Source organism: Trichomycterus rosablanca, chromosome 3, assembly GCF_030014385.1.
Source record: "Trichomycterus rosablanca isolate fTriRos1 chromosome 3, fTriRos1.hap1, whole genome shotgun sequence".
In the NCBI taxonomy this organism is placed as follows: Eukaryota; Metazoa; Chordata; class Actinopteri; order Siluriformes; family Trichomycteridae; genus Trichomycterus; species Trichomycterus rosablanca.
In genome coordinates this window covers 11,640,432-11,652,985 of record NC_085990.1, presented here as the reverse complement: position 1 = coordinate 11,652,985, position 12,554 = coordinate 11,640,432, and the positions used below count along the sequence as shown (strand labels likewise).

The 12,554-nt window shown below is 39.2% G+C and overlaps 1 protein-coding gene across 2 annotated transcripts; it reads right to left on the bottom strand.

Annotated features, from left to right (window-relative positions):
- Position 1: 1 nt before the first annotated feature.
- Positions 2-12,424, bottom strand: LOC134310927 (dynein axonemal assembly factor 3-like). 2 transcript variants are annotated; one of them, XM_062992692.1, is made up of 12 exons: positions 12,366-12,424; positions 11,479-11,600; positions 11,185-11,291; positions 9,739-9,832; positions 8,895-9,055; positions 8,611-8,787; positions 8,057-8,179; positions 7,128-7,250; positions 5,590-5,800; positions 1,737-1,851; positions 779-853; positions 2-683 (listed from the first exon to the last, which is right to left on the bottom strand). In XM_062992692.1, exons 2-12 carry the CDS (start codon positions 11,567-11,569, stop codon positions 545-547), a joined length of 1,416 nt encoding a protein of 471 aa, XP_062848762.1. In that variant the 5' UTR covers positions 11,570-11,600; positions 12,366-12,424; the 3' UTR covers positions 2-544. The 2 variants fall into 2 exon arrangements, with proteins under 2 accessions (XP_062848762.1, XP_062848763.1); XM_062992693.1 differs by lacking the exons at positions 11,479-11,600; positions 12,366-12,424 and adding exons at positions 10,031-10,114; positions 10,224-10,292 and having other exon boundaries at positions 11,185-11,260.
- Between the last annotated feature and the right edge of the window lie 130 nt (positions 12,425-12,554).

Here is a 12,554-nt window from a genome sequence, read left to right as displayed (position 1 = left end):
CTTTGTAAACAAAAGTGGTTACATTTATTTTTTTTACTGTACGGTTCCCTTTTTTAAGTTTATCCAACAGTCATTCCTGTTTTCACTGGAATATAAATATAAGGCCTTTCCCATGTCATTTATCCATGTGTACAGATTAAAGAATAAAATTTGTGCACAATGCACTGACACACCGCAAACAGGATGCCAGTCTATTGCGGGGCCTCAACCTCACGTGCCATGTATATCCATGATCGACCAATAGCACCACTGGGGATTCGAACCCTGGATCCCAGCGATAGTGAGCCAGCATAAATAATCTCTGTGCCACCTGAGTGCCTGCCTTGAATACATACATAGCTTAAATGTCTGAATCCATTGTTGGGGCAATTCTAAATCTGGAGGAGGATGCATGGGTATAACTGTAACTCACCAAAATATTTCATACAGTGCAACAGTTGTGTATTAAGGTCTGGGTTTTTTTTCCATAGCCTGTGCATATAGACTGCTAATACTGTATGGGTTTGTGTGTTCTGTGTATGTGTGAAGAAGTGTGTGATGAGTATCATTCTGTTTGCAATGTGAAGACAGCATATGCATCTTTGTCCTGGTCATAAGCAGGTTTGAATCCTGCTTCTCTAGCAATCTCCACAACTCTGGCTGCAAAATTGGCCTCCTGCTCCTTAGACAAATCCAACAGGTACCTTCAACACAAACACTCAAAACAATTAAAACATGAAACAAAATACCATTTAAAATCTCAGTTTAGTACCACTATTAGATTGTGTGCTAGACTTACTTTCCAAGCTCCACCATTAGGAGAGCATCCGGTGCAGCTATTTGCATCAAGGAGGAATCTAAATGGTGCACCATGCTGTAAATGTTCATTAAAGACAACACAATATGTGAGAGATGACGTCTAAAGAAAGTGTTCTAACAAAGTTACTGGAAACTTTAGCCACATTGCAAAAGTAAGTCAGATTGGATGCTGATGCTTTATAATAACTGAATTATATTTAAAGACTGATTATTTTACATTTGAAACTTACTTTTCCTACCTCAACCAGCTTCCTATGGTCACATGTTAATAATCACTTTATAATGCTGTTTGCCTTTAATTTCCACCCACTCAGATTACAAATAATTACTATTTCAGTATAAATACTATCAACAGTTTAATTGTACCAATAAAGTTAGTTTTGTACAATTACTGAGAAAACATTATTAGGGAAATAAAATGGTTTAGACTTATAGCCTGTTAACAAGTATTGGCTTTATTTTGTTATACTTGGTTTATTGTTTCAAGTTCTTTTAAAATTAAGCTGCTTAAAAATGTTTTTGAGCTGTAATTGCCAACTGTTTTTAAAACAGGGTATTGATGTTATTGATGTTGTTTTTTCCCTGCTCTCATTTTTCTTGGTTTATGCATATAAATACTTTTTGTTTATAAGTACAAAGCCATAAGACATGGAAGTTTGAGTGTACATTTGAAGTAGATGTATGCGCTGGAGGGCATCGGGTGGTGCAGTGGTCTATTACGCTAGTGCAACACAGCTGGGACCCGGGTTAAAATCTCAAGAGTTGTTATTATCTCTCCAAGTGTCTACAGGATTGGCTATATATAAAGGGTAGGTGGATGAAGCCCTGTGATGGATTGGCGCCTTGTTCAGGGGGTTCCTGCCTGGTGGAGTTGGACCTGCTGTGACCCTGACCAGGAGAAAGAGGTTGATGAACATGAAATAAAATGAATGTCGTACCTGGCTGAACAGTAGATGGCGTTAAACAGATGACTGTATCTGCTTTTGACAGGTAGTTTGGCCAGGGAGTCAAGTGACAGGAAGGACACTGTCACATCCTTAAGATTCATCAAATCTATATTTAGACACAATCACATAGGACATCAGTCCATCACAGAGCAACACACACTTATACACAGCTAGAGGGGTGCACAAGTAAGTATGTATGTATATATATATATATATATATATATATATATATATACAGTGTATCACAAAAGTGAGTACACCCCTCACATTTCTGCAAATATTTCATTCTATCTTTTCATGGGACAACACTATAGACATGAAACTTGGATATAACTTAGAGTAGTCAGTGTACAACTTGTATAGCAGTGTAGATTTACTGTCTTCTGAAAATAACTCAACACACAGCCATTAATGTCTAAATGGCTGGCAACATAAGTGAGTACACCCCACAGTGAACATGTCCAAATTGTGCCCAAAGTGTCAATATTTTGTGTGACCACCATTATTATCCAGCACTGCCTTAACCCTCCTGGGCATGGAATTCACCAGAGCTGCACAGGTTGCTACTGGAATCCTCTTCCACTCCTCCATGATGACATCACGGAGCTGGTGGATGTTAGACACCTTGAACTCCTCCACCTTCCACTTGAGGATGCGCCACAGGTGCTCAATTGGGTTTAGTCCATCACCTTTACCTTCAGCTTCCTCAGCAAGGCAGTTGTCATCTTGGAGGTTGTGTTTGGGGTCGTTATCCTGTTGGAAAACTGCCATGAGGCCCAGTTTTCGAACGGAGGGGATCATGCTTTGTTTCAGAATGTCACAGTACATGTTGGAATTCATGTTTCCCTCAATGAACTGCAGCTCCCCAGTGCCAGCAACACTCATGCAGCCCAGGACCATGATGCTACCACCACCATGCTTGACTGTAGGCAAGATACAGTTGTCTTGGTACTTCTCACCAGGGCGCCGCCACACATGCTGGACACCATCTGAGCCAAACAAGTTTATCTTGGTCTCGTCAGACCACAGGGCATTCCAGTAATCCATGTTCTTGGACTGCTTGTCTTCAGCAAACTGTTTGCTGGCTTTCTTGTGCGTCAGCTTCCTTCTGGGATGACGACCATGCAGACCGAGTTGATGCAGTGTGCGGCGTATGGTCTGAGCACTGACAGGCTGACCTCCCACGTCTTCAACCTCTGCAGCAATGCTGGCAGCACTCATGTGTCTATTTTTTAAAGCCAACCTCTGGATATGACACCGAACACGTGGACTCAACTTCTTTGGTCGACCCTGGCGAAGCCTGTTCCGAGTGGAACCTGTCCTGGAAAACCGCTGTATGACCTTGGCCACCATGCTGTAGCTCAGTTTCAGGGTGTTAGCAATCTTCTTATAGCCCAGGCCATCTTTGTGGAGAGCAACAATTCTATTTCTCACATCCTCAGAGAGTTCTTTGCCATGAGGTGCCATGTTGAATATCCAGTGGCCAGTATGAGAGAATTGTACCCAAAACACCAAATTTAACAGCCCTGCTCCCCATTCACACCTGGGACCTTGACACATGACACCAGGGAGGGACAACGACACATTTGGGCACAATTTGGACATGTTCACTGTGGGGTGTACTCACTTATGTTGCCAGCTATTTAGACATTAATGGCTGTGTGTTGAGTTATTTTCAGAAGACAGTAAATCTACACTGCTATACAAGCTGTACACTGACTACTCTAAGTTATATCCAAGTTTCATGTCTATAGTGTTGTCCCATGAAAAGATATAATGAAATATTTGCAGAAATGTGAGGGGTGTACTTACTTTTGTGATACACTGTATATATATATATATATATATATATATATATATACAGGGGTTGGACAAAATAACTGAAACACCTGGTTTTAGACCACAATAATTTATTAGTATGGTGTAGGGCCTCCTTTTGCGGCCAATACAGCGTCAATTCGTCTTGGAAATGACATATACAAGTCCTGCACAGTGGTCAGAGGGATTTTAAGCCATTCTTCTTGCAGGATAGTGGCCAGGTCACTATGTGATGCTGGTGGAGGAAAACGTTTCCTGACTCGCTTCTCCAAAACACCCCAAAGTGGCTCAATAATATTTAGATCTGGTGACTGCAGGCCATGGGAGATGTTCAACTTCACTTTCATGTTCATCAAACCAATCTTTCACCAGTCTTGCTGTGTGTATTGGTGCATTGTCATCCTGATACACGGCAACGCCTTCAGGATACAATGTTTGAACCATTGGATGCACATGGTCCTCCAGAATGGTTCGGTAGTCCTTGGCAGTGACGCGCCCATCTAGCACAAGTATTGGGCCAAGGGAATGCCATGATATGGCAGCCCAAACCATCACTGATCCACCCCCATGCTTCACTCTGGGCATGCAACAGTCTGGGTGGTACGCTTCTTTGGGGCTTCTCCACACCGTAACTCTCCCGGATGTGGGGAAAACAGTAAAGGTGGACTCATCAGAGAACAATACATGTTTCACATTGTCCACAGCCCAAGATTTGCGCTCCTTGCACCACTGAAACCGACGTTTGGCATTGGCACGAGTGACCAAAGGTTTGGCTATAGCAGCCCGGCCGTGTATATTGACCCTGTGGAGCTCCCGACGGACAGTTCTGGTGGAAACAGGAGAGTTGAGGTGCACATTTAATTCTGCCGTGATTTGGGCAGCCGTGGTTTTATGTTTTTTGGATACAATCCGGGTTAGCACCCGAACATCCCTTTCAGACAGCTTCCTCTTGCGTCCACAGTTAATCCTGTTGGATGTGGTTTGTCCTTCTTGGTGGTATGCTGACATTACCCTGGATACCGTGGCTCTTGATACATCACAAAGACTTGCTGTCTTGGTCACAGATGCGCCAGCAAGACGTGCACCAACAATTTGCAGTGATGGGTCGTACTGTGCCGAGGCTTCGGAGCGTGTGTCGAGAAATCTAGGAAGTCTTTCGTGAAGCGCGTATCGAGGCTTGCTTCTTTAAGAACAAGTGACGTCACGGATGACGTGTGCTCGCCGGTTCAGGAAGTGGTTCGAGTACTGGCGCGATTTATGAGCATATTTAAAGCGCCATGAGTCCCAGCACAGTGGAAAAAATACTGTTTCTAAATAAAAATGAATAAAGTCCATCTCACCAGTATTCACAAACACAATCCTATAAAAACACCACTAAAATTTAAACATGAATAGACCTATATTACTTTTTCCCACTTAACAAAAATCATATATGAAATCATGAATGAATGGATGGATGAATTAACCACACAAAATCATATTAAGATGTTTTTATTTCTATTCTTGGCAGTGATTATTCCCATGTTAACACTTGCATGGGAGGCAGGGGTCATCACATCAGTTGAAATGACAATAATAGTTTTGACCAGCAGGGGGGTTTGTGTGCAAATGAAGCCTCGAGAAATGAACCTTTTCTCGAACCAATTTGATGGAAAGCGTCAAGGCTTCACGAGGCTTCATCAGCCCATCACTAACAATTTATCCTCTTTTGAACTCTGGTATGTCACCCATAATGTTTTGTGCATTGCAATATTTTGAGCAAAACTGTGCTCTTACCCTGCTAATTGAACCTTCACACTGCTCTTACTGGTGCAATGTGCAATTAATGAAGATTGGCCACCAGACTGGTCCAATTTAACCATGAAACCTCCCACACTAAAATGACAGGTGTTTCAGTTATTTTGTCCAACCCCTATATATATATATATATATATACATATATATATATATATATATATATATACACACACACACACACGCACACACAATATATGTTTATTTATTTGTGTGTGATTGTAATTGTTACCTAGTTCATGGGTTCTCTGTGACTTGCTGGATTGTGGTTGTTTAACTTCTGATTGTGTTTCACTGGCTGGTTCGATGGATTCTTTAACAGAGAAGTGATGATTGTCCTCTGAATCTTGTGATCTGTCTGGCTCAGATGTATGCAAGTGTCCTCTATTGCACAGAGAAGTAAAGAGCGCCTGTATATTCCATACAGAGATATCCTGAGCAGTCTGATAAAAAAAAAAAAAAGTCATGAGGAGTGAATGTTAATTGTTTATGTTTGTTTATTATGATTTTAACATCATGTTTTACACTCTTTGGTTACTTTCATGACAGGAACGGTAATTACTCATTACACAAGGTTCATCAGTTCACAGAGTTATGTCGAACACAGTCATGGACAATTTAGTGTCTCCAATTTACCTCACTTGCATGTCTTTGGACTGTGGGAGGAAACCGGAGCACCCGGAGTAAACCCACACAGACATGGGGAGAACATACAAACTCCACACAGAAAGGACTTGGACCGCCCCACTTGGGAATCGAACCCAGGACCTTCTTGCTGTGAGGCAACAGTGCTACCCACTTAGCCACCGTGCTGCCCAGGAGTGAATGTTAAACATCCAGATAATGAAAAGAAAGGATCATATTTATATAAGGTGGGAGGGGGGACTAAAACACAAATCAACATGCTTCTATTTTGCATTTTCTTAGTGAAAAAAACTAATGCATAATAGAAGCATGTTCACTAGTGATCCAGGATGAATGGGTTGAGTGAGAAACAATACACACGGTTGATCGATTAAAAAGAATCTCCACTCGAGTGAAAAATAATACAAGCTCCATATTTAAAATCCAACTGCAATTGATTTTATTAAAGCAGTGCAGTAACAAAAATAAAAAAGCTTAAACAAAGCTACAGAAAATTAACCAAAAACACCCACAGCAGGGCAAACCGAAAATCTGATTGTTGTCGCTATTGCTGTTATTTACAGTTACCGTGGCTTTGCTTACTGTCAACTGAGAATGTCCTCACAGCCTCACCTTTAGTGAATTCCTCCTGCTTTCACGAGTACCATTGTGCAGTCGGAAACTGACAAGCACATTAGGTACAGCACGGGTACTTCTGGATTTAGATGTCTACCATATCGTACTGTGAGGTACCATGCGATGGAAAGGAGCGTTAGATTTGTGGCCTCCACTCATGTGGTTTTAATCCACCTAGTTTAACGTACAGCATTTTGTATTTCTGTGTGGGGTTTGCATGTTCTCCCCATGTCGGTATGGGTTACCCCTCGGAGCTCCGGTTTTCTCCCACAAAAAGGCTGTCGTGTATTCAGGTTAACTGGAGATAATCGAGATGAATTAATTCATTTTGTATTCCACAATTTTGTGTCGCACACAAACTGTAACTAGGAAAAAAAATACTATATTGTTTATAGTCCCATCCTTTCTTTATCAAAACTTACACCTCAACTAACTATAATTGCGGTTTGTGTACAAATTCAGAATTTGCATAAACACATACATATGCAGAAAGTTTGTTGTGTTTTTTACCTTTAAATGTTGGTTGTTTTGTGTCTTCAGAAGGTCTTTGTTCTCTGTTTCTATACCAAAGGACAGGTAGGGACTCGAGACAATGTCTCCCCAGTAGCCTCGGACACCCACCCTGTCTCCTCTCTGTCTTACACACACACACACATATATAAAAGTGTTATTTTATGCAGTTACATACTTACAGTATATCAGTTAGAACATACCCAAGAGATTCAACATGGTAATGTTGGTCTTGTGGGTGCAGTACATCATTAATGTATTCATTTTCTACAGCCACTACATCTTGGCTATGGGTGCAAGAAGGGAATATACACCAAAATATACACTGAAAGCGCCAATCTTTCACTGTGTACCACACACTAAAAAGTTAGTGAGACTTAATGTATTTTCCTAAATGTCAGTGGAAACTGAAGCAGAATGTTGGTGCAGCTAGTAACATGGGTCCTACACAATCCTCCGTTGGAATTAATTAAGTAACTAATTAATGTAAACTGGGCTGAGTAAAGCGTACTTAAGCATTAACATCATATAACAGCGAGACTAATGTTCTTTGTCCTTCGTAATCAAAACTTGCTCATTTCTGCTCCAACAACCTATTTGGTGATCCAAATCTGATCAGTTTCCTTGTATGTGACCAAGCTTTGTCTTTTCACTAACATGTGGGCAACAAACATCACAGCCCAACTCATTTGTCATAGAGCAAATGGGATAATTACATATTATAAAACATCATATTGAAACCGTGAAATTAATTCTGACTAAACTAGAAAAATAAAATACAGTGTGTGTTGGTTTAGACTGGTGTCAGATACAGATCACATTAGGATGGTAATATACATTGGTGAAAAACAAAAATCAGAAATAAGCACTAAATAATGTAATGTAAATATTAACTGAATAGAAAACATCATGATATCGCTCTGACTTACATGACGAAACACACGTGTGGACAGTAGAGTCTGATTGGCTATCTGATATAGCCCCTCCCTTAATTCAAAGGCCACACCTGTCTCCCTCCATTTGGCATACTGGAGTTTGTGTATGACACTGCACTATAAAAAAAAAGAGGGAAAAGCAGAAAGAAGTTTAAACATACTCAATTTTACTTAACATGATTTCAGCATTAATGACATTGCCCACATTGGGAAGATCTGTAAATGCACAAAAAAAAGTGTGTACACATTTTATAAATTACACAGATTCCCAGATCCATTGTAATAAACCTGTCTAAAATATGAGCCATATGTATTTTGCTCTGATGCCCAGTTAGGGAGGTAATTGACTAGAAACAAATTCTGTGGTCAGATGAGACCATTTTGGATTTTTTTTACTAGGTTGTTATTAAAACTCTCAGCTTTGGTTTAATGCGAGGTAAAGTCATTGATTTGTGTTGTGTTGCAATAGAACAAAAAAAAAACTCTTCCAAGTCTGAACAAAAATACGGCTAAGTAATTTTTTATTTAAGTAGCAAAACTTTCCATACCCCTCTGTCATGCAGTTTCATAGTAAGGTCCCAGTCAAAGCAACCCTTGCGGGCATCATAGCGTGTGCCCAGGTGTTGCCTGACACGAGCACCCCATGCCTTTTGCACACTGACTGGAGTGGAGGGTGGGCATTGCCACAGCTTGAATATCCGAGCCAGCTCGTCCCGCTCTTTAAACTGTAGACAAGATTGCAGCAAAAATATCAATAAAAACAAGTAAAACTGCACAGGAATCCTACCAGAGGAGGCTGTACATTACAACCTTAATTTCCATTCACACTGACCTTAAGGAAACTAGTATCCAGGCAGGGGTGGGTGTGAGTGTCAGTGCTGAGCGTATCAGTAACAGAAAGAGACAGTTGAGCCGCGATGGATTTTAGTGTTTCTTCTGTCTGATGGCGAATCTCACTGTTCCCGAACTGCTCAAGAAAAAACTCTGTCTTTTCTGTGTAGATTAAAAAAAGACAAACAATATACAGTATGTACACAACACAATGACAGACTCACAAGTGTAAGCATTTTACTGTAAGGATGCAACAACTGATTACTGTAATCAGTTTGGGTTGTGGTTGTTCCATGAAATCACTTGGTACAATGCAGTAACACACTCCAGACAGGGTGGCAATCCACCATGGGGTTTCAGCCATCCCTCCATCTCATACCTAAAATAACAGCCAATTATGTCTGTATGTAGATGCCTAACTGGCTGATCGCTGGGGATTCAAACTCTGGTTCCCAAAGATACTGGGCTAGTGTAATTTACTGCTGTGTCACCTGAGCAATCTTTCAACGGGGTTTTTTTACAGAAATATATGTATATTCATATAAATTTTTTAGATTTTTAGGCAATAAGAAACCATTTGTTAGTCTGCCTTAATAGACTTAGAATTATGTGATGATACATTATTGCTTAGTCAATTCCAGTATGCCATTCTGGCATATTATGTACATGTGAAAAAACATTTCAATACTTTCAATATGATTCAATATCTGTTTTATTGTGCAATAACAAAATCATATTGATTTTGTTAATAAGTTGATGTAACCCTACATAACTGAACAGTTCAAATGCATTTGTTGACCATTTCAGGCATGATATAAAATGAAATGCATATTTTTAATACCCACCTTGCAGTCCCATGATCTTTGGATTAGTCAGAGATATATAGAGCAGCAACAGTTGTCTAGCAACAACTTCCATACTGTTTTCAATCACCCAAACCTGCAAAGACATTCCACAATATGTCAAAAAACAGCCCTTCATGCCCTTTGAGAAATGTGTTTCTTTGAGAAATGAGTTAGCTTTTTTGGGGGCACTTTAACACCCTCAGCACGTTAATGTAACATCCAACTGACTCTGACCAAAATGGCTTTTCATTCTTTTTTTTAGACATTTCATTTGTGATCATGGACTACTAACAGCAGTGTTATGTGGTCCCCAACGTGAAGTGGTGTTTGGGTTCAGAATCCTGAAGACCTAGCTTGCTATGTTCAGGCTTGTGACCTTAAAATAAAGCAGTTATTGAAAATAAATAATGAATCTGTGGTTCATTCAGCCTTGTAGGTTTTAAGATTTATACTTTGTGATGGTGTGTTTTAAACTTTATACTAACCACTGTAATATTGGTTTATTCTCCCTGTGCCCCTCTGGTTACTTTGGCTTCTTCTGACCTTGCAGAAACCTACCAGTAAGTAAACAGTAGTGGACTATTACTCTGTGCAGACAAAATATGCTGGGTCAAAAATATACACAGCAACTTTATATAATAATTCGGTGGTGCAGAAATGTTCTAGTCGTGTTATTTAACTTGATGGCCTCTTGATTCCTTTAATTGATTATAATTAAAGAGAGTTTTTTGTAATGTCCATATAAATGGGGCTGGTTTAGCTGAACCCATTGGGCTATATCAAACAGTAAAACAGGTCTGCCATAAATAAAAAGTTGTTTCAGTCCTCAATCAAACAAGCTCTACATTGCTCTGACCTTAGAAATTGCTGTATAAGAGCTTCTGTTTTCAAACCCTACAACATCTTTCTTAATTTTTAGCATGATAGTACTAAAATTGTGTTAATATTATGCTTTGAAGCTGTATTGCAAACTGTGGATCAAATCAGTAAAATGCAAAATTAGTTCTAAATTGTTTGGCACAACCTCAAACCTCATTACCATGTGGACACAATTCCAGCAGACAATGATCCAAAAGACAAATTACAGCTGGTTTTGAAAGGCTGAATCAGTAGGTAAATGTTTGACCAACTGTCTGTTTCAAATTTTTAGAGAATTCACTTAAATCAAAATTCATTAAATCACTACAGTTTCAAGACTACCATAAAATAATGTGCATACCCCTTACAACTGCACGTAAGCTCTTAACTTTACCTCTGTATACACACTGCTAAGTTTCCTACTGTGTATAAACAGAAGCTTGTATCCTGTTTGAACGGGTTTAACTTATTTGTTAAATATGACATAACAGAAATATTTTTTAATCATCATATGCACAAGAAATCCAAGTGACCAAATCCAAGGGACAAGTGTCCAGAAAAGTATACATCTTGTATTCAGTAACTCACATGAAGCTTGTCAGTGTCTTTTAGGCCTGCAATGGTCTTTAGGATGTGTCTTGGGTCTCCACTGCCCACCAACAACACATTCAGTTCCCCCTGTGGCCTCGGCACTCCTGCATTAATACACACATTAAATAAGAGACATAATAGAATGGCTGTGATGTTTTTTTTTATACTTCCTTATTTAGAGCCAAACACAGCAATATGTGCTGAACTTCCATCAGGACCCATCAGAATAAGGACAAATCCACATGTAAGTAAAATCAACTTAAAATAGACATTGTAAACCTTATATCTCACCTGTGCTGAAAAGATCTCTTGCCGGTCCAAACCCCCACCAAGTGACACAGCCTGCACTCTCAATTGACCAACCAGCACTCATTCTCACCATAGAAGCACAGCTTGAACTCAGAACTAAACACCTGCAGATGATGTTATAATAAATAATGTTATGGAAGTGTTGTCATAATGTCATTAACATTGTGGCATGGCCTCTTAATTTTGTAGTATTTTAGCTTATAATTTTTTACAAAGTCTCTGTCGGAAAGTCAGAAAGAAACCCTTTTTTTAATTACATGAAAAAGCAGGAGCAGAAACTTTTTTGCACTTGCAAGCCTATAGTAATGTAGTTACTAAAAATTACAATAAATAATGAGCAAAAAACATAGCATAAAGTTATGACATTATAGAAGTTGTTTATATTACCAACAATTACCAATTACATACGGTATTTTCTGTAAAAAATTTTATATTTACAAACAAAAATTTCCAGTACATTTTGTCATATTTACAAATGTATGCAAACTTTTGTATATAAACACACAAAGAATTTAGTTTTGCAGGTAGCAAGCTGGCAGTCGTATTATCAGAATGTGTTTAAATAGCTTATATTTGAAACTTATTGATAAATACCAATTAATTACTTATTTCGTACACAAGTGCACTACACAATGTGAAAAATACAGATTTATGTAGCATATTTAGTGCACTATGTAGAATACAAACATCCATTTGGAATTCAGCTATAAACGACGTGAATATTTTTCCATTTTTACGGTCATATTAAGAATTTTCTGAGAACAAATATATGTGCTTTTTGTTTACTTATATAACAACATATAACAACCATATATAACGGCAAATACTAAACAGAATAACTATTATTAATTATTTCATTAATACTTTACCTCACTCCCCACGAAGTGACCACTCAGACTGAAACGGTTTGTCTTTGGTTGGTTGCTTGGCAACGGTTTGCCTGTTGCAAGCTTTACATTTAAACCACGCCCACAATGGATCCTTGCTTCTCTGATTGGACGAAATCTGACACGGGCGAGATCTCTGAAACGGACTTTTCATTCGGACAGAGTGGCCGT

Bases quoted from the DNA above. Each gene is read 5' to 3' on its own strand.
- LOC134310927 (XM_062992692.1), bottom strand. From the start codon at position 11,569: ATGGTGAGAATGAGTGCTGGTTGGTCAATTGAGAGTGCAGGCTGTGTC. The intron at 9,833-11,184 runs GTGAGTTACTGA...ATGTCTTTGCAG, and splicing joins AAGACACTGACAAGCTTCAT to GTTTGGGTGATTGAAAACAG. The intron at 8,180-8,610 runs GTATGGAAAGTT...TTTTTTTTATAG, and splicing joins TGAAACTGCATGACAGAGGG to TGCAGTGTCATACACAAACT.